This window comes from Drosophila simulans, chromosome 2R, assembly GCF_016746395.2.
Source record: "Drosophila simulans strain w501 chromosome 2R, Prin_Dsim_3.1, whole genome shotgun sequence".
Lineage (NCBI taxonomy): Eukaryota > Metazoa > Arthropoda > Insecta > Diptera > Drosophilidae > Drosophila > Drosophila simulans.
The window spans coordinates 18,340,277-18,364,966 of NC_052521.2; the positions used below are offsets into that span (position 1 = coordinate 18,340,277).

The following is a 24,690-nucleotide window of genomic DNA, read 5'->3' on the forward strand; positions in this document are numbered from 1 at the left end:
GTATAAATTTCGCACTCTTTACATTATTAAACTGAAATTCGAAAGAAGTAACAAATCGGATTTACATTATTTTATGTATAAATACTGATAACAAAATAAAGATGACCTAAACTAAATTTAAATCATATGTTTTGAAATGTACTACCTTTTAAAAATAATCGCTATCGGCGGTGTCGATCTTTTTAGCATTGTGTCGATGACAAGCCATCTGGCAACACTGGTTAATATTAAACATATATTAAACAAATTAAAATGAGCTCAAACCACCGTCCTCTGGACGATTCGGATATCCTCCTAATACAAACCATCCGCGAGACGCCGTCGCTGTACGATCCCCAGCTGCCCTCCTTCCGGCTGTCGCAGCGCAAAGAGGAGGACTGGGCAAAAGTGGCGGATTTGCTAAACATCTCCATCTCAGACGCTCGGCGACGGTGGACGTGTCTGCGGGATCGCTACTCGCGGGAGCTCAAGCAGAAGCGCCTGCATCCGTCCGGCGAGTTTGGTCACAATGACTTCTTTCGGAAGATGGACTTCCTGCGGGACTTTGTACGCAAGAGACGCGAGCGCCGAGGACGCGAACGGGAACAAAAGCCAACCGGGTGGATGAAGGTTGATTTACAGCGACGGCGTCGTACCCGCCTGCCTATGGACACAGACACCTTGATCGAGGAGCAAGGATCGCACGCCTACGATGAGGGCGAGGAGCAACACGACTACGACGCGAAGCTGGAGTCTCATACCACACAATCGGAGACGTATTCTGTGGTCGTGGAGGCGGACGATGGGCAGGAGCCCGAACAGGAGAGCTTCGATGAGTTCCTGGGCGATACGGAGTGCGAGCAAAAGGTCAAGGTGGTCACAATTCATCCGGAAATGGCTGCTCCGAAGGCAACGTCCGCACCTGAGCCTATGGAGTCTAACCACGCGGATCTGAACTACTTGGTCTGCATGCCGCCCAATGCGAATCAGGAGCGAGAGCATTCCGCCCCAGAATTATCCAATCCGCCGGCCGTCATCCCTCAAAAGACTTGCGAAACAGAGGACGACTTCTTTTGCAAGTCGATTGCCGCATACTTGCGCCAACTGTCGCGCGTGCACAAGATCAAGGCCAAGGTGGAGATGTACCAGATTCTGGAGAAGTACATACTGCTCGAGGAGAGCGGAACGGGGTCAGGAGCGGGCGGATCGGGCTAAGCAGGTTGCATGCAATATGTACATAGGTTTTAACATAGTTTTTTAATGCAGTACAAATATACAAAGAGACGACAATCTTTTGAGCTTAATCTAAAAATGTGCTTAGGAAGAAATGGAGTCTTAGCAGAAGTCCTCGTTGATTATGTTGGCATCTACGGCCAGGCCTCGTTCCTTCAGTGCCTTGGATACCAGACGGTGCTTCTCCTGCCGCTGCTCCTGTTCCCTACGCTGGGCGTCCAGGATTTCATCGACGGATATCTCTTTGAGTGGCAGTTTCTGCTCCTTCTCACGGTCCTTTTACGCATATTTAAAGGGTGTCAATCAGTCATGTTAAAAAGTATCGAGTAAAGCTTACTATTTCGCCCAGTAGCACCACGTTCTCGCCGCGAATGATAAAGACCCCGCGGGGAATGTCGCCATACTCGTTGCCCACATGTATCCGCTCGATGGTGCGTTGCAGCACCAGGTTGGCGAACTGGTCCACGGATCGCAGGTATCCAATCAGAGTCCGTCCGTCTCTCAAGAGAACCATCAGTTTCTCTGAAAAGTGCCGGTTTTCAGCGACCGACCTTATTTTCATTCGGATTTACTCACTATCAACCTCTTCCAGGAGGTGAGCCGTGCCCGCCAGCGGATTTAAGTCATCCATGGTACGAAAATATGTTGGGTCTAGATAAATAAATAAACTGAAGCAACTAAACTTTGGTCCAAATTGTAGTATTTAATGTTAATGTAACCCTCACGGAAGAGTTTAAAAAAATACCACAGTGCTCTAGAAAAAATGCTAAAAATACTACACTGTTCAACGAAACTTATAAAATATTGCTTACTGAAATTTATGTTTTTAGTTTTAAAATGAATTATATTATATTAAAGAGCCCTTAATTAATTATACCCGTTATTCGTAGAGTAACAGAGTTCGGAATTTCGTGCAATCGCCTAACAGTGGGAGAAAGGTATTTAAAAATGCCGCCTTCTCTAGTACAAGTAGCACATCGGAGGCATGTCATGAACCCCTTTATTAACAATAAGATTTCTGTGCTAACTTCGAATGTTAATTACGACGTTCACAGACTAACAAAATAGGAAGTTGACCAAGAAAATATCAAAAATTGTATTCCATCCATTCACAGCCCTATCGATAACGAAGGTAAAAATTCGATACCTCGATAGTACCATCGATAGTTTGCCGGCACAGGGAATTGTGAATTATCCCGGAATAGGCGAATAATGAAGTAAGTGGCAGGACGGCATGAATGAAAGTACTCCACTAACAACCCAGTCCACAGGCTCAGCGTGGACGGCCTGCTGGTGTACTTTCCGTACGAGTACATCTACCCGGAACAATATGCCTACATGCTGGAACTTAAGCGCAGCCTGGACGCCAAGGGCCACTGCCTGTTGGAAATGCCCTCGGGAACGGGCAAGACGGCCACGCTGCTCTCCCTGATCGTGGCCTACATGGTGGAGCATCCGGAGACGGTGCGCAAGCTCATCTACTGCTCGCGTACTGTTCCGGAGATTGAGAAGGTAATCGCGGAGCTGCAGAACCTAATGGTTTACTACGAGCGCCACTGCCCTAATCCACCACCCTTCACCGGTCTGGTGCTCAGCTCAAGGAAGAACATGTGCATCCATCCGGAGGTCAGCAAGGAGCGCGAGGGCAAGGCCGTGGACGGCAAATGTTACGGACTCACCGCCAGCTACATTCGCGAACGGCACGATATGGACGCCGAGACGCCCATCTGTAAGACTATTGATATCCATATGTAACCATCATTTATACTGCGAACTTGTAGGCCAGTACTTTGAGGGATTCAGCCTGGAGGGCAAGGAGTCCACTTTGCCGGTCGGCGTCTACAGCATCGATGACCTCAAGGAATACGGTCGATCGCGCAACTGGTGTCCCTACTTTTTGGCCCGCTATGCTGTGAGATTTCTTGTTTGAAATTTTCAAGACTAGATTTGACTATATCTTGTTTACCAGATTGCCCATGCTCACATTGTGGTATACAGTTACCACTATCTATTGGATCCGAAAATTGCCCAGGTGGTATCAAAGGAGATGAGCCGCGAGTCCTGTGTGGTCTTTGATGAGGCGCACAACATAGACAACGTTTGCATCGATTCGATGAGTGTGAAGATCAATAGACGCACCGTGGAGCGAAGCACGAATGCTTTGAACCATCTAACTAAACTGGTTCAGGAGTAAGTTGTTCAGGATATGCGACTGGTTCTGACCTAACAACATTCTTAAACTACAGCATTCGCGAAGAGGACACAAATCGCCTGAACGAGGAGTATCAGCGCATGGTTCAGGGCCTGAAGGATGCCAGTGTGCAGCGTGACACGGACATGATCCTGGCCAATCCGGTCCTGCCAAACGATGTCCTAACCGAGGTGGTGCCCGGAAACATTAGAAACGCCGACCATTTCCTTAGCTTTCTACGTCGATTTATCGAGTATATAAAGACGAGATTGCGCGTTCATCATGTCGTTCAGGAGTCGCCTGCGGGCTTCCTTAAGGATATTTCCTCCAAGATTTGTATAGAGCGAAAGCCTTTGCGTTTCTGCGCTGAGCGCCTGTCCAGTCTGCTGCGCACGCTTGAGATCAGTGATTTGACGGAATTTGGAGCCCTTACTCTGGTGGGTTTTGAAATTCCATTAAAGATAAAAGCGATATTAATGTTCTTTCCATTTTCAGATTACACACTTCGCCACCCTGGTGTCCACCTACACAAAGGGCTTCACAATCATTATAGAACCCTTCGACGATAAAACGCCGACTGTTTCGAATCCCATTTTGCACTTTAGTTGCCTAGACTCTTCAATTGCCATGGCTCCGGTATTCTCGAGATTTCAAACCGTGGTCATTACTTCGGGAACATTGTCACCCATGGACATGTACCCGAAGATACTCGATTTCGATCCAGTGGTCATGAGCAGCTTTACCATGACACTGGCCCGTCCATGTCTTCTTCCTATGGTAGTTATTTTATATTCCAACAATCAGCCAAAACAATTATCTAAATGTTTATTCCAAACAGATTGTATCGAAGGGCAACGACCAGGTGACCATTTCGTCCAAGTTCGAGACGCGAGAAGACACCGCTGTCATCCGAAACTATGGCCAGCTGTTGGTGGAGGTGGCAAAGACAGTGCCCGACGGTATTGTATGCTTCTTCACCTCCTATTTGTACTTGGAGTCTGTGGTGGCCTCCTGGTATGATCAGGGAATCGTCGACACCCTGCTTCGCTACAAGCTTCTATTCATTGAGACTCAGGACAATGCCGAGACCAGCTACGCCCTGATGAACTATGTTAAGGTGAGATACATATATGTTTTCAATTCTTAGAAAACCACGATAGGATTGCTATGGCTTCTAACCAAATGTTCTTGACACATCACCCTCGCTCTCATTATGATCCGCGCCCTTGGTGGTTGGATCATGTTGATTCCACTAGTTCGCAGGGTTATCTAGTATTACCTAGTCTATTTGACATTTTTTCGACAAAAATCCAATGAGCATTTGGATAAGCATGCATGTGCAACAAGTCTTACCGCAATGATGTTCCCATTTTGTGGTTTTTAAATGTTATGTTTGCTCACAGAACGGATATTTATCCCCTTCGCTTGTTCGCAAAGTTGACTAACCCCAATCAAACGTCCCATTTCAACTTGCAGGCCTGCGATTGTGGTCGTGGAGCAGTGCTGTTGGCTGTGGCGCGTGGCAAGGTCTCCGAGGGTGTGGATTTCGACCATCATTATGGTCGCGCGGTGCTCATGTTCGGCATCCCCTACGTGTACACGCAGTCGCGGATTCTCAAGGCCCGATTGGACTACCTGCGGGATCAGTTTCAGATACGTGAGAACGACTTCCTGACCTTCGACGCCATGCGTCATGCGGCCCAGTGCGTGGGCCGTGCGCTGCGCGGCAAGACGGACTACGGCATCATGATCTTCGCGGACAAGCGCTTCTCGCGCCACGACAAGAGGTCGCGTCTGCCCAAGTGGATCCAAGAGCACCTGGTGGACAGCTTCTGCAACCTGAGCACGGAGGAGGCCGTGCAGCTGGCCCGTCGTTGGCTGCGGCGCATGGCACAACCGTTCACACGGGAGGACCAGCTGGGCATCTCGCTGCTGACCCTCGCCCAGCTGGAGAACATGGAGCAGGAGAAGCTGGAGCGGCAGGCCCAGGGCAAGCAGGGCGTTGGCGGCGAGGTGCAGGAGCTGTGAGATGTGGAAGGTGCCAGGTGCCAACCGGCTCTTTGTCGACTGCCTTCCGGGAATAACTCAGCGCAGCGCAAGCCGTCAGCTAATGACATTGAATGCCATTAAATGCGGATCACAACGGCGATGCTGGAAAATTTAAAAGTAAAATTTTTTTCGGCTGCCAAGCAAATCGGACGTAAATGTCCAATTAATGGCTAATTAATATTATTTATAATTTCGCGGGCATGACTAACTTAACTGGCCGCTCAAGGCGGCGAAAGGGCGCAAGCGCAGCGCGAGTTTTGCTCTTGCAGTTGTATTCGTATCTATACCTGTGATTGTATCCGGATTAGTTGAGCTGCAAATTTAGAACTAAGCGATCGTGAAGTACACAACTAGCACACAAAGTCGGCTAACACAATGTAAAATAAAGTAAATATCTTTTCAAATGTACTAGGTCTTTTAGTTATGAATCTAGAAAATCTAGCTTACCATATTGTGCTTAAGGATTGTAAGCAAGAATCATGCTTTTATAGAGTAACTTTGATGATGGCATATAAAATATGGTGAGACTGTGGAAAAATATGGTTCGTTGCATGCAATCGAACTGCATTTTAGTCATAATAACTGATGATGCGCCTTCCTGGCTGGCTGCCCGCCGTAATTCAATTTCAGGGGCTCGCAATCGGGCTCCAAATGAACCGCGATGACCGAACAAATTTCTGGCATGCACGATTTAGCCTGGAAATGGGCATTGTTGTTGCAAATCGAACGCTATCGCCTCATAATTGCCAACGACCCGTTTACGATGCCGTCCAGTCGCAGCGGGGTTATCAAATCGAAATTATTGCCAAGCCGGGGTCCAAAGCCAGGCGCCAACGTTTGCTTAATGGCCGTGTTTTCTTGTTATCACTTTGTTCCCTCTTAATTGTTATATTTTGGAAATATGTTTACTCTGCCAGATGTAATGCCAATAAAGTATCCAAAATGCTTGACCGCCAAACAAGTAACCAAATTCTGTTGCGATTTCCTGGAGTCCTCGGACCAATCAGCTGTCGAGCTTAAACCGGAGCCGAGAGCCGAAAGCTCCAAAGCCCAAAGTGAGAGCAATTACAGTTAACGCGAAATGATAAAACTGCCGAGCATTGCTCGCTCTCTCTCTCTCCGTCTCTCTCTCGCGGCAGAACTTTCGATTTTTCCTAATAAAAAGGTTACAACTAAATCTCAGGCGGTTTAGTCGGCAGATAAATTCGGAGCGAGCGCGCCAAATACAAAAGTCCGCAACGCGTTCAGAGCCCCAATCTCAAGCCCCATAGTTCAATCAGTTCCGAGCCCGTGTCCTCGCAGAGTCCACCAATCCCAGCCAAACACCAACTCCAATCAATCGAACATGAAGCCCCAGACCAGCGAGCAAAACGGCAGTGGCCAAAATGGCGAGGGAGCCGCGGATGCCGTGGCCGTTGCCACGATCCCCACGGGCGAAGCCTCCGCCGCCTCCGCCACGTCCGGCACCGATCTAACGGTCTCCAAAAGCAGCCAGCAGCTGAAACTGGACATGCTCAACTTGGAGCTGGCCAGCAATGGAAGCGGTGAGTTCTCCGGAAGAATGTCACAAACGGGAACTCTTCCTGGTTTGAGAAAAGTGCGTATACGCATAGTGGGATTGTTTGATAAAGTCAAAATGAATTAGTTGTTAATTAGTTGATGAAGATAAGCAAATGAATCCCACTTAAGGGACTTTTTGCTCTGTGATTTGAATTCCAAATATTATCTTAAACTATCTACGAGAAAGTCCCATTAGAAGATTAATATTCCCAAAGTGTATTTAGCATCTTTTCATTTTTAAGTTCGTGGAATATAGTTACTAACGTTTAGGTGATCTTCGCTAGGAAGGGGTTTATCCAAAAGCCTACTAAAGTTGGTTAATACTACGAACATGATTCATTCTTTTCATTTCTTCTGAATGCCCGCACAATTGGGTTGAAGAATTCAAAGCTAACCCTTGGTAGCAAGTAAACCCGATCTAGTTTCCGGGTAATACAACCCCTTGAACTGGCTAACACTGCCGCAATGCAATCTGGCTGCCATATTGCATCAGTCCATAGGTTAGTTGGGCTGCGATTGAAATTCAATCAGATGCGCATAATGCGAAGATTCCGATTTCCGGCGATGCTGGGCCGCATAAATCCGAGAACATAAACCGCAGAGATCCGAGAGCCACGATTTCTGCCCCATATGCAAACCACACGCAGTGCCGGATATCGAGAGTAACTCTTGTTGTGTCCACACCAAAAAAAAAAAAAAAAAAAAAAATAAGAGAGCTACTAGCTCTGGCACTGAATGGGCATATTGACATTGACATTGAAAGATTTGCTCGGTACATGGCACTTGGCTGAACGGATCAGATCGGATCGGATTGGATTGGATCGGCAGATTCGACGAGAGCTGAGTGGAGCTTGGGAACTCTGGGCCATGAGCCAAAGACAAAGACATAAACCCCTTTGGCTTGTGATCCGGTATTTGATTTGGTTTGATTTGATTTGGCCAAAACGTAGGGTGGTTGGTTGGAATGGGGGGAGGGTACACAGACCTGAACTACTTTTGTGAAGGTTAAAAAAGTGTTTAATTGCGAGTACGGCGCTCCAAACGGTTTCGATTCGTGGGCCTTAGCCACTGGCCACCGTTTCAGTTCAGTTTGAGTTTCAGTTTCTTCGATTGCCCCTCAGTCTTGAGCTGGTGACTAATAGGCCTGGCCGCAGTACTTCACATTTGAGCGATTGCGGTCAATAAAAAAAAAAAACAAAGACCGAACAAAGCTGGCTGGCTGAGAGCCGAGGCGATCCAAGCTAATTGAGGCACTTAAAAAATTTTCCGAGCGAATTCTCCGAGTCGTGGTGGCAACCCTGCCAGCACAGAATCCCCGATCCCGATCCACAGGCCAACGAATGGGGGGAATGCATTCCTGATTCAGATCAGATGCCGTAATGGGTAATTTTGCGGCCCAGAGAGCCGGAGACAACACCTGCCCTATGGAAAATGTTAATGATGCTTTAATTGCACCGCATGAGCATACGGGTCGACCAATCCGGAAGAAACCCATTGGATCTCAACGATTTGCATTACATTTTCACAAGCGGTTTCCATTCAAGTCATCTTCTTTGAGGGTTGCATGTTACATATGTAAGTACTAGCGAGGTATCACTGTAAGTACGTCACATAATCTGTAACGATCATCTGCAGCTGTCTTGTACTTATGTAAACTAAGCCAGCCTGTGCTATTCCCAACTGATTTATTCGACCCTAAACAGCGGTGGGAGGTTTTAATGTGCTTCCATCAGTGAGATAACTTAAGTTATTGCCTTGTGGTTTGTACTTTTCAAGAGCCCACCAAAATCTAATTCTCAGGACATATATATGTATATAAGGAATAACCTTCAACTCCATGCCGAGATAAACCCCGAATAATTTGCATGCAAATAAGATTCCGAATATATGCAGAGAATAACCAAATTTGGCCAGCTGGAGCCCAGCTACTTCCAATGGAAGCCCCACAAGTTGGATGCAGGGTTTCCCGCACAAAATGAGGACACTTCAAAATGGGGTTAATGCTTTATTGATCGGCGGTATAGGCCAAAAAGCTGCACACATGCAACCATTCCCTCACATGATGGTCTCCTCCTCCAGCATGTACTCCGTGAGATCGCCTTCACCCGACAGCATGGTCACCGGCACTCGGTTCATCTGGGCCACCCGCTGACTGGGCCAGACCATCAGGTCGCAGCAGTTGGTCAGCACGACCACATTGGTGCTCGGCGTGTTGGTGCACATCAGGTTGCCGGCCCTCTCCTGGCCGCACTTGTTGAACTTGCGCCGGAAACGGAACTTCACGGGCAACGAGTTGCCCATCACGCTCTCTTCATCGAAGTACGGCGGCAGGGATTTGTTAAAAGCCGGATTTGTGATGGCCGGCTTGGTTAGCTGATAGGTGGGTGGAGTAACACATAAATTATTGAAGTACATTAAAGGTACAGATCACTAACCTCTTCGAGAACCACGGAGGTCTTGAGTCGGCGACACGGATCACAGTAGTCGGAGGCCAATGTGTTCTCCGGTGTCTTGCTAGCACAGGGATCCGGCTTGGGCTCGGGCACATTGGATCCTAAGCCACTACCATGTGGCCCAGTGTCGCTGTCACGTTTACCCTTCGGATTCATGGGATCCTGACCGCGCAATACGCACTCCTGCAGGAACTCCTCCTCGATGTCGATCAGTTTCTTGATGGCACAGTCCCGCTTCAGGAAGTTCTTGATCACGGACAGATTGCGGGGGACGGCGCCGATAACGTCGAAGTCATCGCTACGGAGCTGGAGGCGGTGCGCCATGACTTTGGTTCTCCAAGATGGATGGAGGAGCGGATAGGTGGAAGGGGTTTCGAATTTGGGGGAGTAGCTCGTTTCGATTGGAATGTTTAAATGAACTACAAACTGACGTCTGGCCCCAAGTGGGGTTGAGTGGGGTTCAAGGATATGCAAACAATAGTTGGGATTAAGTTGGCGCCAAGGATAAAGTGCACGTTTGAGGGTAAAAGCTTGATACACTCTTTTTATTTGTACTCTATATATATTGAGGGTAAACGCTACACTTATCCCAATAAGGTAGCTTAACTTTCTATAAACATTTTAAAAGTGAAATTAACCTACCAGCCAAAGTTGTTCTTTAACATTTGATGCCACTATTTTTGTGGCAAGTGCTGTAGTTCTATCGCCTCCTGGCCGAGCAACAAGTTCGTGCGCAGTTTTAGAGCCACTGGATGCCAAACCGTGGGCCTGCGCTCAGCTCGGTTTAGTTCCGCTCACTTAATCTCCGGCAAGCGCCACTCGGAGCAGAGCTTGCCCGTCGGTGGGCGGTGGTTGGGTGGACTGAGCTTTCCGTCGCTCAAAGCTCCGCTCGAGAGGTTCTTATTGCCACCGTTGGCCACAGCAGCCACCAGAAGAGCAGAGCCACCCGAAGCGTCAACACGCGAAGACAAAGTCCGGCTGACAAAAGCGCAAAAAGAGACAGACAGCAGTGAGAAAATCGTCGAGGAAAAAAGATTGTGTGCTAGCCGTCAAATTGAGTTACGTTCGAGTGGCAAACAAACCTGAGTAGCCGCGCCGCCATGAGCTTCACCCGCCAACTGTCCGAGATGAGTGCCAGCGAACTGAACGATGCCATCGACGACACCAACTTCCCGCAGGCCCACATCCTCTCGCGCGGACGCAACAACAGCGTCTGCTCAACAAGTAGCACCTCGGGCACCTCCTCGCTGGCGGACAGGCAGCAGAATCAGACGGAGGAGGCCACTGCCATTGCGGGCACACCCGTCGAGGAGGTGGCGCCAGCTCCTGCTCTCGTCCCGGTGGCCGGCAACCAGAGACCCCGCCTCATCCTGAAGACCAACGGCAGCAGTCCGGATAGCGATGGTACACAACCGAAAACACCAATGACACCGCGTACATCGACAACGCCAGGTAGTGGTGGGTAGCGGTCCAGGACCAGGTCAGGGGCTCCAGAGCTATGTATGCTGCGACCGATTCAGTTAGTCAATGAACTAGGAGAAGGAGGAGCGCTTGACAAACTCTTTTTGAGCATAAACCGTACGCCTATCAGTGTTAGTTAGTGTTTCGGTTCAGAGGTCAGAGATGCGCCTCGGAATGGGGGATAGCACTTAGACAGCCACACACAGCCAACGAAGGGGGGCAATGCCTTCCTATCTCGCATGATAACGATTCTCATCATGTTTCCATCCATTTTTCCACTTACAGGCCACGAGAAGTGCACGTTCCACCACGACCTGGAGCTGGACCACAAGCCGCCGACGCGGGAGGCCCTTCTCCCGGACATGGCACGCTCGTATCGCCTACTCTTGGGCGGCCTGGGCGAGAATCCCGATCGCCAGGGACTGATCAAGACGCCGGAGCGGGCGGCCAAGGCCATGCTGTACTTCACCAAGGGCTACGACCAGAGTCTCGAGGGTAAGCACACCACACATTTCAAGCAATTAGCACCGGGTCGGTGATCGAAGTTGCTCATCCTGGTTTTCCCGCCGAGTGGGAACTAGTTTCTTGTCGGTGAATCACTCGAGTACTCCACCATTTACGGGGGTTCCTCGGTCCGCTATGGTGCATTAGTCTAATTACCTGACCACTCGAGAGATAAAGCACATGAGCATAGGAGCCATCCATCCATTAGGCAATTTCGGGCTATGAAATATGGGATTTAACTAGTGAAGTTTTGGATCTCATGTTTGGCGTGCATTTCCACCTGCAGTCGCTTTTGAACTTGTCATGTAATCAATGCGAGTCGTTTGAAAAACAAAACAGAATTGCGAATTATATGGCTGCTGCTACCAACCAGCATACCTAACCGGTTGGTTGCCCGAGAAATCAGGTTCTACGGTTTGTCAAATAAAATCGCATGTAAATTTAAGATCAACAGCAACAGCAGCAGGCCATTTGAAAGCTAAATTCGTTGAACGAAAGTGAATAGCCTTCGGCATCGGCAATAGAATGGGTTGGATTGTGTTTAACCCGAATTCAAAGAACCCAAGAAGCACGAGTCAACGTGACTCGCCAATCTGGCATTGGGGGAGCTCCCCGCCCGCCTCACAAGATGCTTGTTGGATTGTTTGTTGGATGGCTCGCTGGCTACTTGGCTTCTTGGCTGGTTTTGGTCAGGAAACGCACTGAAGCTTTCCGGTCTGTATATTAAGAGCGGGAAAGTGGGTGGGTGTGCGGTGCGGCGGCGGCTTCTATTCAAGGAACGGGGGGAATCTCAAGAGCACATCGTTTAAAACGAGTGTGGCGAAAGCTCACACTCCACAAGAACCATAAGCCATCCATCCAGTCAAGTCAAGTCAAGACAACCTCCCCCCAAGACCCACAACCCCACACACACACACACGCACACACACACTCGCTAAGCAACCACTTTAGCACTCACAGTCGCTTGAACTTAACATTCAGTATTCAGTTATGCAGCAAATAAATCTAACACGAATTACGCGCGCCATAAATCACGGATAGTGAAGGAACGGCATTTGAGTAGCTTCGTGGTTGTGGGACATTGGGCTCACTTTTCAATAACGACTCCGTGGCGCAACGGTAGCGCGTCCGACTCCAGATCGGAAGGTTGCGTGTTCAAATCACGTCGGGGTCAGACATAGATGACTTTCTTTTTTTTTACACCATTTTAATTTTATTTTTAAGATGTTCTCAATGGCGCCGTTTTCGACGAGGATCATGACGAAATGGTGGTGGTCAAGGACATTGAAATGTTCTCCATGTGCGAGCATCATCTGGTGCCCTTCTACGGCAAAGTTTCCATCGGCTACTTGCCGTGCAACAAGATTCTCGGACTCAGTAAATTGGCACGGTAAGATAAACCTAGTGATGTAAGATAAACCTGAGATGATCACTCATATAATTTGCAATCCCATCCCATAGCATTGTCGAAATATTTTCGCGTCGCCTGCAAGTCCAGGAGCGCTTGACCAAGCAGATCGCAGTGGCCGTGACTCAGGCCGTGCAACCCGCTGGAGTGGCAGTGGTCGTAGAGGGAGTGTAAGTATTAAATCTATATATTTTTAAAGAATATTATAGTTTATCGAATGTCTTTCCTCCTATACAGCCACATGTGCATGGTGATGCGTGGCGTGCAGAAGATCAACAGCAAAACTGTTACCTCAACTATGCTGGGCGTGTTCCGAGACGATCCCAAGACCCGTGAGGAATTCCTGAACTTAGTCAATAGCAAATAGAGTGGGCACTAGAGGACGTTACTGAAATCCGAGACCAACTAAACCCGTACAATATTTTTGGAGGCGCTTATATACAAACAAACAAAAATGAAACGAAACACAGGGTCCATTAGTTTATGTTTTTAGGATTGATTTCATTTAGTTAGTGCAATGATTGCGCAGCCATTTTCCTTGTTGATTTGTGTAAAAATTGTTGAAAAATTTTGTTAGCAAAATACGTTTTTTAGATAGATGAATGTAATGAGAAGCGAGATTCGAAGAGGACGAGATTTGAATACCGGTGTTGGGTAGTTTTATGTTCAATTTTATATGCAGTTTTATGGCACTCGAACGATAATTTTTACAACGTATACATACGAGTAATGCATTGTGCAATAAGGGAACAACTGATAATAAATCATGGCAAATTGTTTAGGGAATTTACAATTTATAAACAGTTCATATAAAATTAATCAGATCTATAGTTATCTATATAGTATGTTAACCTATATAAAGAGTTGCATTCATGATGTTCCTCGACAGGGACCAAAGTATATTGGATGATTTTAAATGTTAAAATTATATGCTCATTATGTAAATGACGTTGCTTGTAGTGAGTCAAAGCTGCTTATTAATTATACAATAAATTATGTATTTAAATAACGTTAAAATATGGGTTTTTTATAAAATTGTTACATAAAAAAATTAATATTCCAACAATTTGGGTTTTCGCACATGACCCCGACGTGATTTGAACACGCAACCTTCCGATCTGGAGTCGGACGCGCTACCGTTGCGCCACGGAGTCTACTTAGAGGGAGGCTTCTAAGTGACAGGAATCCCCCAACACCAACAGGTTGTTGGTTCCGTTCGTGGAGTATCCATGACAGTGCTTTGTTAGGAGTCCACCAAGAGCATCGGTGGTTCAGTGGTAGAATGCTCGCCTGCCACGCGGGCGGCCCGGGTTCGATTCCCGGCCGATGCATACTTTTTTTTCTTCAAATTCGTAGTTTTAAGAAATTTAACAAATCCAAAAATATTCACAGCGTAAACGAAAAATAAAATCTCCCAGCGAAGTATCTTAAATGGTTCAAATAAATATAAATATTTTTTATTTAACTACTTAGTTTGATAAATACTTGGTCTATTACTCGCAATCATACTGCATTCCTTTCGTTTGGACCCTAAATTATTGGATACAAATTTCACAATAATTTACAGCGTGAAGTCATGAGAAAATATTTCACGGCTCCGTACCTAAAATAATGGTTAAAATAGTAAATAAACATTCAAAAAGTTTCTCGACAATAACATACCCCTTACTAATTCATTTTTACCAAGAATCGATTCACCAAGATTGTTTGAACAGGCCGATGTTTTAATGCACCAATGAACATCGATAACAACAAAAATCGTCAATAAATATCCCCAAAACTCCCACCACTAGTCGTCGTTTCGTTGTCTTGTGGAAAAGTTGGGTTGGCAGTGATACTTTTTGATTTAATTCTTTTCGCGCTAATTAATTGCTTTTCTTGATCTAACACAACCTATACGAATCACCGTTAGCACGGGTGGCACTTGCTGAGCAGGTCCCCGAGAAATTTAAAAGACTGAAAGCCCCCAAACAGAAATAAAATCGCTGCACCTGCACAGACGTGTCTGTGTGCATCGCGATTTCTAATCACTCGCAAGACTTTCTTCCACAAAAAAGTGAGCAGAAAAGAGCCCACAAGAGCCCAGCCATTAAGAAGTGTGCCACTATTTCGCCCCAAAAACACGCCGTCCACTTAAATTCCGTAAGCCAGGCAGCAAAATAGAATTAAATAAAAGGGGCAAGCGGGAAAGAGACAGAGCACCTGGCGAAGGGTAGGGCGTTTTTTCAGAGTTTCGCTTTTAATCTGGACAACGACGACGACAAGACGTAAGTGGCTTCCCATATTAATTACTTTACGTTTAATTTCTTTAGTTTTGCAATGCCACACACATACGCACTGTGCATTCCAAGCGAGTGTGTGGCTAGTTCAGTTAGTATTCTGGGCTGCCACCTTTTCGCCGGCCCAAACTAACGGAATTCCTACAGCTGCAACTGTGTGTGTGGGGTCGTGTGCCTGCGTTTTCAATTGGAATTGGACACAATATTAAGAGAATCTTCTGCATTGCTTCCAGCGAATAACAACATACAAATATGAATGGACAGCCGCGCAATGCTGTTCCCTCAAAAGTGGACCTGTACATCACTCATGTGGATCACGTGGGTCCGTATCTGAAGGTCTACGGCCAAATTAACCGAGATGCCGCCTCCCTGATCAGCACACGAATCAGGAATCTGTTGCCCACATGCTTTGCCATTGAGCCCAGTTGGTCAGTGGAGCGCCAGCAGGCTCTCCTCATGCCCGGCACGTTTTGCATATTCAAGAATATCAATGGCCCGGCTCCTGGTGATGTGGAGTACAGGCGAATACGTGTGGTCAGTGCGGACCTGGAGGGTCAATCGATGCGGGCGGAGATCGAGTTCGTGGACTTTGGCTATAAGCGTACTGTAGATATTCACGATGTGAGTGAATGAACCTCCTGTACATTTTAAACAATGCCTTTCTAAACAATTTATCCCTTTTAGTTAATGTTCCCCAAGCAGCCCAAGCTGCTGCAGAGCATTCCCCTGCACTGCTTCCAGTACATTGTGCTGGGAATCTGCTCCGAGTGGGATCAGACCGATCTGGCTGTCGTTCAGCAGCTGGTTGTCAACCAGATCGTTCAAATCACTGTTGAACCTACACAAATCTGTGACCAAAAGTTCGCAAGTCTGCGCTGGAAGGATTTTGAGCTCAACGAGTTCTTAGTGCAACAAAGACAAATCGGAGTTTCGGTCGACAAGCAACTCATGATGGACCACTGCAAGAAGCTGTGGAAGGATACTCCGCAGTCGTTGGTCACCGAGTACAACAACAATAGTATACACAACTCAAAGACGCCTATGGAGATTGCCCGTGAGCAACTAGCGGTGCGACAATCCTTAGCTGCTCGCTTGGATGCACAGCGCTCGGTCCAAGTGACACCGTCAAGGCCGCTAAACGCCGATGCCCCTGAATATGCGCCTAAACATCTGCCGCTGGTCAATGTGGTATGAATGTTTAAAATTTCTATAAAAGTAATTTATTAATGTATTAATTTACAGACAAATGTACAGGTGCCAATGCAAGGCCCAAACAATACTCAGAAACCGGTATTTGTATCGACAAATCCTTATAATCGTGCCAACTATCAGCCCGCTGTGCCGGCTGCTCAACCATATGTGCCCAAGGCGAACCCCCGATCGCAATACACCTATTACAATGTTCGAATGAACAAACCGTTTAACGCCATGCCGCCGCCGGCCGGTCCACATGTGCCCATTCAGCACTATAATCAACAGCCTAGCTACGTGTCAGTGAATTATGTTCCTGCACGATTCACTCCACCTCGAACGCCATCGATTGCGCAACATCAAATCCCCATTCCTGCCTTCAGAACCACCAGCTTAACGGTGGGCCTCACCTACGACGTGGATATAAGCTATGTGGAGAACGGTCCGTACCTATTTTGGGTGCACTTGAAAAGCAGCGATCATGATCTGAGCACCATGATGGGTCAAATTGAACGGACGAAGCTCAAGGCGCTCACTCAGGCTCCTGAGCTTGGAACTGCCTGCGTGGCCCGCTTCTCAGAAGATGGTCATCTGTATCGCGCTATGGTGTGCGCTGTTTACGCCCAACGTTACCGCGTTGTCTACGTGGACTACGGAAACTCTGAGTTGTTGTCCACAAGTGATCTGTTCCAAATACCCCCAGAATTGTTGGAAATCAAACCATTTGCTTTCCGCTTTGCTTTGGCCGGAACCAAGGAAATTGAGCCCATTGACGAAAGCATGAAGCGGATTTTCAAGAAATCGGCCATTTATCGTAACTTTGAACTGACTGTCCAGGCGCCGGAAAGTGTGGGCTCCATGCAAACCTGCCATCTCAACCAGAATGTAAGTGTAAATATAATTAAGACATCAGAATATAAGTAATTTGACATAAATTATTTGCAGGGCACCAATATGCTGGAGCTCCTTAGACAGTTGAAGAACTCGCGTCAGTCCTACAAAAAGGCGGAGCAACTTGAAAACGACGACGCCGTGGAGATCCGTTTTATTGATTCGCCCAGCAACTTCTATGTGCAGAAAGTGGCCAACATAGGAAAGTTCGAGCAGCTCATGGACGAGATGTTCTCCTACTACAATGCAAACCAGAGAGTTCCCGATCAGTTGATCTTGGGCGCACCCTGCATTGTTAAATGCGATCAGGAATGGTACCGTGCGGAGATTCTGCGCGTTGATGACTCTGTGATTGTTCGGCACGTAGATTTTGGTTATGAACAGAATGTGAAGCGACACCTGATTGGTCATATTGCTGAGAAGCATCTGGAAATGCCTCGCCAGGCAATTAAGTGCTGCTTGAAAGGATTCGAGAACAGCGAACTTAGCGAGGACAAGGTTACCGATCAGTTTGAAATGTTAGCTGAGGAATCCAATATCCGAAGGCGCACATTTAGTGTGCGTATCTTTCGCATAGAACCCGATGGTCTGAACGTAGTAAACCTGCTGGCCAAGAACCTGAATGTGATGAAGAAGCTCTACAAGCTTTCTATGCCTTTTGAACAGTATCTGTCCCTGGAAAAGGGTCAGTTTAATACAAACAACTCCCGTGGCGAGTCTGTGATCTCTTCTGAGTTGAATAAGAGCCAGATTTTGAACTCTACAAGCATTGTCGAGACCGAAAATCGTTTGCAAGTACAGGAAAAACAACAGCAACAGAAAAAGGACGATGTTAAGCAGCAGCAACTAGCTGTTGAAATTCCACAAGCAGTAAAGTCAGTTAGCGGTAACAAAAACTCGGCAGACTGGGATAAACGTAGCTCCACCTCGGCAGGCTCAAAGGACGGTAAGCGTCAGCAGCAGGAACAAATTCAGCGAGTCGATCGCCATTTAGACTTCAGCTGTGAGACACAGAGCACCGGTAGTTACAACAGTGGCATGAGTTCGCCGCGCAAGGGTAACCGACAACAGAACGGTCGCACACCGATCCAATCACCACGCCATCATGAAAAGCAGGAAGCGAAAAAAAATGCGTTAGTATTTTTGTTATCCGAGCAAATGTATTTAAAATATGAATATTCTAAAACTTGTGATTACTATTTCAGGCGCTTTAGCAACAGCGAGTCACCGCGCAGGAGTAAAGATGGCCAGCAGGGGAACCAACGCTCCCAAAATGCTCCACAGGGCTATGCTCAAAAACCGCAGCGTCAAAAATCCACGTTGGACGGAACTATCAACTCAAAGCGTTCCAGCGGAGTTGTGAGTGATATTGCCTCATCCAGCACCGAATCGGTGGCTGCCACCAAGCCGGAGAAATACGTTTCCTTGGATAAACCGTATGCGCTGCAGGAGATGAGAACACCTAGTAAGGAGGCAGTCAGTCTGTCTTGGTGGGTCTCGCCATTCCAGTTCTACATCGTGCCCAAGTCTGTCTCTGCTAAGTACGATAATGTCTTGCGTGATATGAAAGATTTCTACCGCCAGAAGCAACTCCAGCCACTTCAATTAAAGGTTGGATCCACCGTGGTTGTGCGCCAGCGAAAGAACAATGCCATTCTGCGTGCTACTGTGACCGCATGCAATCACATGATGCGCAAGTATCGCGTTTTTTGCGTGGATACAGGCAGCTTGATAACAGTCACCTCTGAGGATATTTGGCAGTTGGAGCAGCGCTTTGCAGATCTGCCCTGCATGGCACATCGCTGCAGCTTTCACAGCGTCGTTACCAACTATGATCCATTGTACATTGTGGATCGCATGGAAAAGTTTGTGCCAGTTAATGCCAAAGTCGATTGCGAGTTCGTGTCCAAAGAGAAGAGCAACCAAGGCCCGAATACCAGCAGCACTTGCTCCTACACAGTTAATATGTTTGTAAACGGAGCATCCCTACGAGATATGCTCGTCAAAGCGGAATTCCTTAGCGAAGTGGCACCTGGTAAGAGAAGCAACTTCTTCCTTGAAAATTGAACAATTATACTGTTCAAGTGTTTTCGTTGAAAATAATGTAATTTATTCTTATTTTTCACCAGAGATTCGCGTTAACCTTTTAGCTGGTCAGCAGATTAGAGGAAAATTCACTTCTATTCGTGACATGACAAGCTTTAAGGTTCAGTTTGATTACGGTAACAATGTGAACTTCCTTTGCACCTATGACGATGCTAAATTTGTAAAGTCTAATCCGAATTTGGCCAGGCGATTCAAGGAATTTTACGAGGGTAAATCGTTTGCCTTGAATGTCAAGAACGTCTGCGAAAACAATATGTAAGTTAATATGCACATTACTGTGGGTCACATGATTCATTCGGTACTTTTATTAACAAAATCTGATAAAATGTATGATTTCTTTTCAAGCGTTCATCTGAGACCTGTAATGCCGTTGTTCTTAGAGGATCGCAGGGCATTCATCTGCCCCTATCCCGTGGTGTTGAGCTCATTCCAAGCACTCGTTGTGTACACCGCTAAACCTTACCGCGTGTATGTCCAACCGCAGACCATAGTACCAATTATGCAGACCCTATTGGATAATATGTATGAACACTACAAGGCCAAGGGTAAATACTTTAGTTGATATTTAGACCGTCAAATTAACCTGCTTTTTTATTTTAGGCGACTCTTTGAAAAAATTTGATGTGGGACAGATCTGTGCTGTACGAAGATCCGATGGCAATTGGTACAGAGCCAGAATCTCAGGAAAGGATTCGAATGAAGCGTGCTTAGAGGTATTTTACATCGATTACGGCTACACAGAGGAAATAAAGCGTGACGATATCAAGGCATTGGATGCAAAGTTTTATGAGCACGCAAGCGGCTTTGCAGTGGAGATTAATTTGCCGATTGGCCGCCCCAGCAACGATACAAAGCTAAAGGCGCGTATAGCCGAGATTCTTGAGAAGAAGGTTGTCACTATCAAATCGATTGAGGTGCGGCGCAGTCATCTAATTGCCGATGTCATTTTGGAAAACAATCAGAGTGTGATAGACCTGCTAAAGGTTGAGAAGCTAATACCCGGCAAAGATTTGGATTACATGCGCAAGCAAATGGAGAAAGGAAAATCTCGCACTTACGAGTACATTGAAACAGTAGACCTTACCTTGGACGAAGAGGAGGATAAGGGTCGCAAGGAAACTGCCAGCAAGTCGGGTTCGGCAAATGCCTCCCCAAAGAAGAAACAAAATAATGACAAGGATCGCGAGCCCAAAAAGAGCAAACCAGCAGAGCCTGCTCGTACTATTGCTCCACAACCTATTGCATTAAAAACTCCTTCACCAGTTCCGGCGGAGCCAGCACCAGTGCCAAAGCCAGCCACTCCAGTTCCAGAGGTAGTTGAAGTACCAGAAATTAATCCAACTGTGGAAGAAGCTGCTGCCGAGTCAAAGCAAGCTCCTCTACAAGAGGATCCTTACAAAGACTTGGACTGCGTTGTCCTGAGCCATTGCGACAATCCTGCACAGTTCTATGTCCACCCGATCGATCAGCTATCGAAACTAAATCAGCTGCATGAGAACCTTCAGATTGTGTCTCCCTCTTTGCCCCAGTTGATGAACGTGGTAAACGGTGCGGACTGTGTGTCGATGTATTCGGTGGACAAGTGCTGGTATCGCGCTAAAATCATTGACGCCGAGCTAATGGTACTACTTTTCATAGACTATGGCAACACAGATTGCGTATCGGATGCCACTGAGATCAAAGAAAGCATGTGGTCGCACATCGAACCGTTCTGCTTGCCATGCGCACTCCCGATTCGCCCCAAGGGTACTGCGGATTGGGTGGATGCAGCGAATGGCATCTTTAACGAATCGTATTCGAAGGTCCCGCGTCTGGAGTATCTTACCCAAGGAGATCACTACACGACCAGCTATGTTAACATGTATATTGATGGCGAGGATGTGGCTAAGAAATTAATTGCCGATGGGTTTGCTAGGCCGTTAGAGTATTTGGCCAGCGGATGCAGCTGCTACATTTCGCACGTGAATGGAATTTGTGATTTCTTTATTCAACTTGAACGTGATTCAAAGGCGCTAGAACTAATTGAGTTGTATTTGCGCAAGAAGGACACATTAAAGCCCCTCGAAGGATTTGAAAAGGGTTTGATTGTGGCTGCTCTATTTGAGGATGATGAGCTGTGGTACCGAGCTCAGTTGCAGAAGGAGTTGCCCGATTCCCGATACGAAGTACTCTTTATCGACTACGGTAACACCTCCACCACATCGAAGTGTCTAATGCTGTCCGAGGAGATTGCTAGCCTGCCCAGCTTATCAAAGAAATGTTCGCTGCAGTTGCCAGATGCCTACATCTCATGGACACCAGAAGCGGAGGCCAAATTCGTCGAACTGACAGGCGAGGGTGAGCTGGTATTTACCACACAGCTTTTGAAGCCAGGCCAGGATCATGTCACCATTGATCTCCTCCTGGATGGAGAGAACATCGTCGAGCGCCTGTTGCCGTTGTGCCAGCGAAAGGAATCCAAGGAAGCCAGTAAGGAGTCCCTAGCTGTTACCACTAAAGCTATCATTACACACGTGGAGAATACATGCCGTATATATCTACAATTTAGCGAGAAGGATTCATTAATGGACATTATATGCGAGAAGCTAAATGGTAGCAAGCTGCAGCCTATGACGGAAAAGGCTTCAGTCGATGATATGTGCGTAGTTCAATTCGCCGACGACTTGGAGTTCTATCGCTCACGTATCCTGGAAGTGCTCGAAGATGACCAATACAAAGTCATTATGATTGATTACGGCAATACGACTGTGGTGGATAAGCTTTACGAGTTACCTCAAGACTTCACGCTCATTAAACCTGTGGCCGAAGTATGCAGCATGGAACCCAGCGCCATATTTGAGAAAAATAAGGCTCTAACCCTGACAACACTTGACGCACTGCTGGACAGCTGCAAATGTGTTGTGGCGGTGGAATTTGTAAACAAGTCTGCCAATCCTCCTGTGGTCAGATTGACTACTAAAGATAAGAGGAGCCTGAATATCTATGAACACCTTCAGAAGTTGGTTCAAGCCGAGCTAAAACTAATCCAAAAGCGAAACGAGAACTCTGAATGCGTTATCTCATATGGCAGCTCCCCCAAGAGGTTTTATGTGCAAATGAAGCACAATTCAGCGGACTTGGACTTGATTGTAAAGACACTGCAGTCCTTAAAGAAGGAGAAACTCAAGATATTAATCGATCCTGCAATAAATTCAAATGGTGTTTGCTACTCTCAAGAGGATGCCTGTTACTATCGCTGTAGTATCAAGTCGGTATTGGATCCTGACCAGGGTTTTGAAGTCTTTTTGCTAGATTATGGAAACACCCTGGTCGTTCCTGAGGTCTGGCAGCTACCCGAAGAGATAGAGCCGATTCCATCGTTGGCTCTACACTGCCAGCTGAGTAATATTCCAATGGATGTGTCTGACGAAAAGCTAGAAGAAGCCTTTGCTGCTTTGCTAGAGCAGCACTTCGGAGAACTATACGAAATAACCACTCAGCCGAACGAGGATGAGACAAAACCTCTGATTGCTCAACTCCGTATCAACTACAAGGATTTCGTCCAGGAGCTGGTCAGTACGGTGACCGGCGTACAGAAACCGCTCGAAGCGGAGCTGCACAACTGTGTTGTGGTGCAGTTCGATGGCCCCATGTCCTTCTACGTCCAGATGGAGAGCGATGTGCCAGCACTAGAGCAAATGACTGATAAACTGCTCGATGCAGAACAGGACCTACCCGCCTTTAGCGACCTCAAAGAGGGAGCTTTGTGTGTGGCTCAGTTCCCGGAGGACGAGGTCTTCTATCGCGCCCAGATTCTCAAAGTTTTGGACGACGGAAAGTGCGAGGTGCATTTTATTGACTTTGGCAACAATGCCGTGACCCAGCAGTTCCGCCAGCTGCCTGAGGAGTTGGCCAAGCCGGCGCGATACAGCAGGCATTGTGAGCTGGATGCGTCTACCATATCCAAGTGCGACGCAGCCCTGCTCCAGACGTTCATCGACACTCGCTTCTCTGAAACATTCCAGGTAGAGATTCTGGCCACCAAGGAAGCTGGCACCCATGTCGTGCGACTCTTCTACCAGAGCAAGAACATCAGCGAGAAGCTTCAGGAAAGTCAGTGATCACCCCGTTGTACTGTCGGATCGGATTCATATGTGCTCCATGCAGGAGATTGTGATTGGGTTGGCTAAAACATGCGTTGTATTATCCATTTAGTTGAACGAGTTAAACTTATTCAAAGGTGAGAAGAGGACACCTCACGATTAGCCAAGATGCTTCATTGATTTTTCATGGAAAACCAAAATGAAAGCAATTTTTAATATTAATTAAAGAATCAATACGGAATGCAAAACATTATCACCAAAAACACAACAAAACGAAAAAAAAATCGAACAAAAAAAAAACGAAAAATCACTGAAAAAATGTATAAAAACAAACGAAAAATATTGAAAAAACTAAAAAAAAATGTAATCTAGATAAAATTGGCACTAACCTATATATGTTAGTAGCTATTAAGGCGGATGACGATTTATTTAATTGCTCAACCTTGTTTAAAACAATTTTACATCATCAACGAACGTTGGCGAATTGAAGAGAAGTGGAGTGAAGCTTGAACCTTCTCCAGAAGAATTATTTATTTTCCCCTTTATAACTGTATTTGTACTTTCTTTTCTCGATTAACCAACTGAAGAATCACATATGTTTTTCGTACTTTTTTTACTTTTCATTACCTAAACAAACAAGAAACATTGCAAATCGAAGACTAAAGGAAACGTAAGGAAACTAATGGAATATGGGTTTATGTATTAAAACCTTTAATCACAATGTCATATTTTTCTACTATTTCTTTTTCATGTTGTGAACAAAATATTAAAAGAAACCAATAAATACGATGAAAAGTAATGCCATATAGAGCGTATATTATTACCTGGTCGTTGTACCTGGAGTTCCAGACCTGGTGCCAGGTAGCAATTAGCGGTCGTCACTCGGGGATTTATTGGATTACGGTTGCTTTAAGACTTCAACTCGATGTGGAAAGGTGCCGAACGAACGGACAGGGCTCATGTCCGTGCATGAGGAGATCTCCGGGTGCCTGAGAATCGGACCTGCTGATAAGAAGGGTATTAAGTCGTCTGCCCACATTTATGATGCGGATCAAGCTCTCATTGCTGCGTATCGCCGTATCATTCATCACTACTTAGTTGGTCGCGATATCATTCATACGCGTTTACAACTGTATTGTCAGCTGGCGTGGATGCTTCATTAGATTCCTCTGTATCAATTTCGATTATCAATCGCTTGCTAATTGAATGAGTGGCCGGCCAAATCAGAAAAATCCACATTTGAGCTGTCAAAATCCCGAAAACAATTCAATTTCCAGCCGCAGAGTGTATCAGTTTCCATTGC

General features: G+C 46.5%; 6 protein-coding genes and 3 non-coding genes across 12 annotated transcripts; 6 read left to right on the top strand and 3 right to left on the bottom strand.

Annotated features, from left to right (window-relative positions):
- Window positions 1-33: 33 nt before the first annotated feature.
- Window positions 34-1,266, top strand: LOC6735500. The gene has a single exon (XM_002082403.4). It carries the CDS (start codon window positions 253-255, stop codon window positions 1,192-1,194), a length of 942 nt encoding a protein of 313 aa, XP_002082439.1. The 5' UTR covers window positions 34-252; the 3' UTR covers window positions 1,195-1,266.
- On the bottom strand, window positions 1,218-1,950 carry LOC6735501 (U6 snRNA-associated Sm-like protein LSm1). The gene is made up of 3 exons (XM_002082404.3): window positions 1,789-1,950; window positions 1,550-1,734; window positions 1,218-1,488 (listed from the first exon to the last, which is right to left on the bottom strand). Exons 1-3 carry the CDS (start codon window positions 1,841-1,843, stop codon window positions 1,315-1,317), a joined length of 414 nt encoding a protein of 137 aa, XP_002082440.1. The 5' UTR covers window positions 1,844-1,950; the 3' UTR covers window positions 1,218-1,314.
- Window positions 1,951-2,269: 319 nt separating this feature from the next.
- LOC6735502 (general transcription and DNA repair factor IIH helicase subunit XPD) lies at window positions 2,270-5,860 on the top strand. The gene is made up of 8 exons (XM_002082405.4): window positions 2,270-2,429; window positions 2,484-2,941; window positions 2,994-3,124; window positions 3,182-3,402; window positions 3,459-3,840; window positions 3,899-4,180; window positions 4,242-4,520; window positions 4,880-5,860. The coding sequence occupies exons 1-8, from the start codon at window positions 2,425-2,427 to the stop codon at window positions 5,429-5,431; spliced, it is 2,310 nt and encodes a 769-aa protein (XP_002082441.1). The 5' UTR covers window positions 2,270-2,424; the 3' UTR covers window positions 5,432-5,860.
- Window positions 5,861-6,630: 770 nt separating this feature from the next.
- LOC6735503 (GTP cyclohydrolase 1) lies at window positions 6,631-13,855 on the top strand. 4 transcript variants are annotated; one of them, XM_002082406.4, is made up of 5 exons: window positions 6,631-6,996; window positions 11,212-11,421; window positions 12,655-12,820; window positions 12,892-13,008; window positions 13,076-13,855. In XM_002082406.4, the coding sequence occupies exons 1-5, from the start codon at window positions 6,798-6,800 to the stop codon at window positions 13,203-13,205; spliced, it is 822 nt and encodes a 273-aa protein (XP_002082442.1). In that variant the 5' UTR covers window positions 6,631-6,797; the 3' UTR covers window positions 13,206-13,855. The 4 variants fall into 4 exon arrangements, with proteins under 4 accessions (XP_002082442.1, XP_016028839.1, XP_016028837.1 ...); XM_016168628.3 differs by lacking the exon at window positions 6,631-6,996 and adding an exon at window positions 10,372-10,923; XM_016168626.3 differs by lacking the exon at window positions 6,631-6,996 and adding an exon at window positions 10,372-10,917.
- LOC6735504 lies at window positions 9,005-9,906 on the bottom strand. Its single transcript, XM_002082407.3, has 2 exons — window positions 9,448-9,906; window positions 9,005-9,385 (listed from the first exon to the last, which is right to left on the bottom strand). Exons 1-2 carry the CDS (start codon window positions 9,787-9,789, stop codon window positions 9,068-9,070), a joined length of 660 nt encoding a protein of 219 aa, XP_002082443.1. The 5' UTR covers window positions 9,790-9,906; the 3' UTR covers window positions 9,005-9,067.
- Window positions 12,533-12,604, top strand: Trnaw-cca. Its single transcript has one exon. It is a non-coding gene; the product is annotated as a tRNA-Trp (tRNA).
- A 65-nt stretch (window positions 13,856-13,920) lies between the features above and the next one.
- Window positions 13,921-13,992, bottom strand: Trnaw-cca. Its single transcript has one exon. It is a non-coding gene; the product is annotated as a tRNA-Trp (tRNA).
- A 106-nt stretch (window positions 13,993-14,098) lies between these two features.
- Window positions 14,099-14,169, top strand: Trnag-gcc. Its single transcript has one exon. It is a non-coding gene; the product is annotated as a tRNA-Gly (tRNA).
- Window positions 14,170-14,603: 434 nt separating this feature from the next.
- Window positions 14,604-24,186, top strand: LOC6735508 (maternal protein tudor). The gene is made up of 9 exons (XM_016168629.3): window positions 14,604-15,105; window positions 15,351-15,738; window positions 15,802-16,305; window positions 16,360-17,193; window positions 17,254-18,332; window positions 18,405-19,234; window positions 19,329-19,560; window positions 19,651-19,850; window positions 19,906-24,186. The coding sequence occupies exons 2-9, from the start codon at window positions 15,370-15,372 to the stop codon at window positions 23,403-23,405; spliced, it is 7,548 nt and encodes a 2,515-aa protein (XP_016028840.1). The 5' UTR covers window positions 14,604-15,105; window positions 15,351-15,369; the 3' UTR covers window positions 23,406-24,186.
- The last annotated feature ends 504 nt before the right edge of the window (window positions 24,187-24,690 follow it).

What these genes read in the sequence shown, in the direction of transcription:
- LOC6735501 (XM_002082404.3), bottom strand. Translation starts at nt 1,843, where the DNA reads ATGGATGACTTAAATCCGCTGGCGGGCACGGCTCACCTCCTGGAAGAG. An exon ending in CCTCCTGGAAGAGGTTGATA is followed by an intron (nt 1,735 to 1,788) that starts GTGAGTAAATCC and finishes GGCACTTTTCAG; the next exon opens with AGAAACTGATGGTTCTCTTG. An exon ending in TGGTGCTACTGGGCGAAATA is followed by an intron (nt 1,489 to 1,549) that starts GTAAGCTTTACT and finishes TATGCGTAAAAG; the next exon opens with GACCGTGAGAAGGAGCAGAA.
- LOC6735503 (XM_016168628.3), top strand. Translation starts at nt 10,566, where the DNA reads ATGAGCTTCACCCGCCAACTGTCCGAGATGAGTGCCAGCGAACTGAAC. An exon ending in ATCGACAACGCCAGGTAGTG is followed by an intron (nt 10,924 to 11,211) that starts GTGGGTAGCGGT and finishes TTCCACTTACAG; the next exon opens with GCCACGAGAAGTGCACGTTC. An exon ending in GGACTCAGTAAATTGGCACG is followed by an intron (nt 12,821 to 12,891) that starts GTAAGATAAACC and finishes CCCATCCCATAG; the next exon opens with CATTGTCGAAATATTTTCGC.
- LOC6735502 (XM_002082405.4), top strand. An exon ending in AATTTGGAGCCCTTACTCTG is followed by an intron (nt 3,841 to 3,898) that starts GTGGGTTTTGAA and finishes TTCCATTTTCAG; the next exon opens with ATTACACACTTCGCCACCCT. An exon ending in GTCCATGTCTTCTTCCTATG is followed by an intron (nt 4,181 to 4,241) that starts GTAGTTATTTTA and finishes TATTCCAAACAG; the next exon opens with ATTGTATCGAAGGGCAACGA.
- LOC6735500 (XM_002082403.4), top strand. Translation starts at nt 253, where the DNA reads ATGAGCTCAAACCACCGTCCTCTGGACGATTCGGATATCCTCCTAATA.
- LOC6735504 (XM_002082407.3), bottom strand. Translation starts at nt 9,789, where the DNA reads ATGGCGCACCGCCTCCAGCTCCGTAGCGATGACTTCGACGTTATCGGC. An exon ending in CCTCCGTGGTTCTCGAAGAG is followed by an intron (nt 9,386 to 9,447) that starts GTTAGTGATCTG and finishes CCCACCTATCAG; the next exon opens with CTAACCAAGCCGGCCATCAC.
- LOC6735508 (XM_016168629.3), top strand. Translation starts at nt 15,370, where the DNA reads ATGAATGGACAGCCGCGCAATGCTGTTCCCTCAAAAGTGGACCTGTAC. An exon ending in AACGTCTGCGAAAACAATAT is followed by an intron (nt 19,561 to 19,650) that starts GTAAGTTAATAT and finishes TTTCTTTTCAAG; the next exon opens with CGTTCATCTGAGACCTGTAA. An exon ending in TGAACACTACAAGGCCAAGG is followed by an intron (nt 19,851 to 19,905) that starts GTAAATACTTTA and finishes TTTTTATTTTAG; the next exon opens with GCGACTCTTTGAAAAAATTT.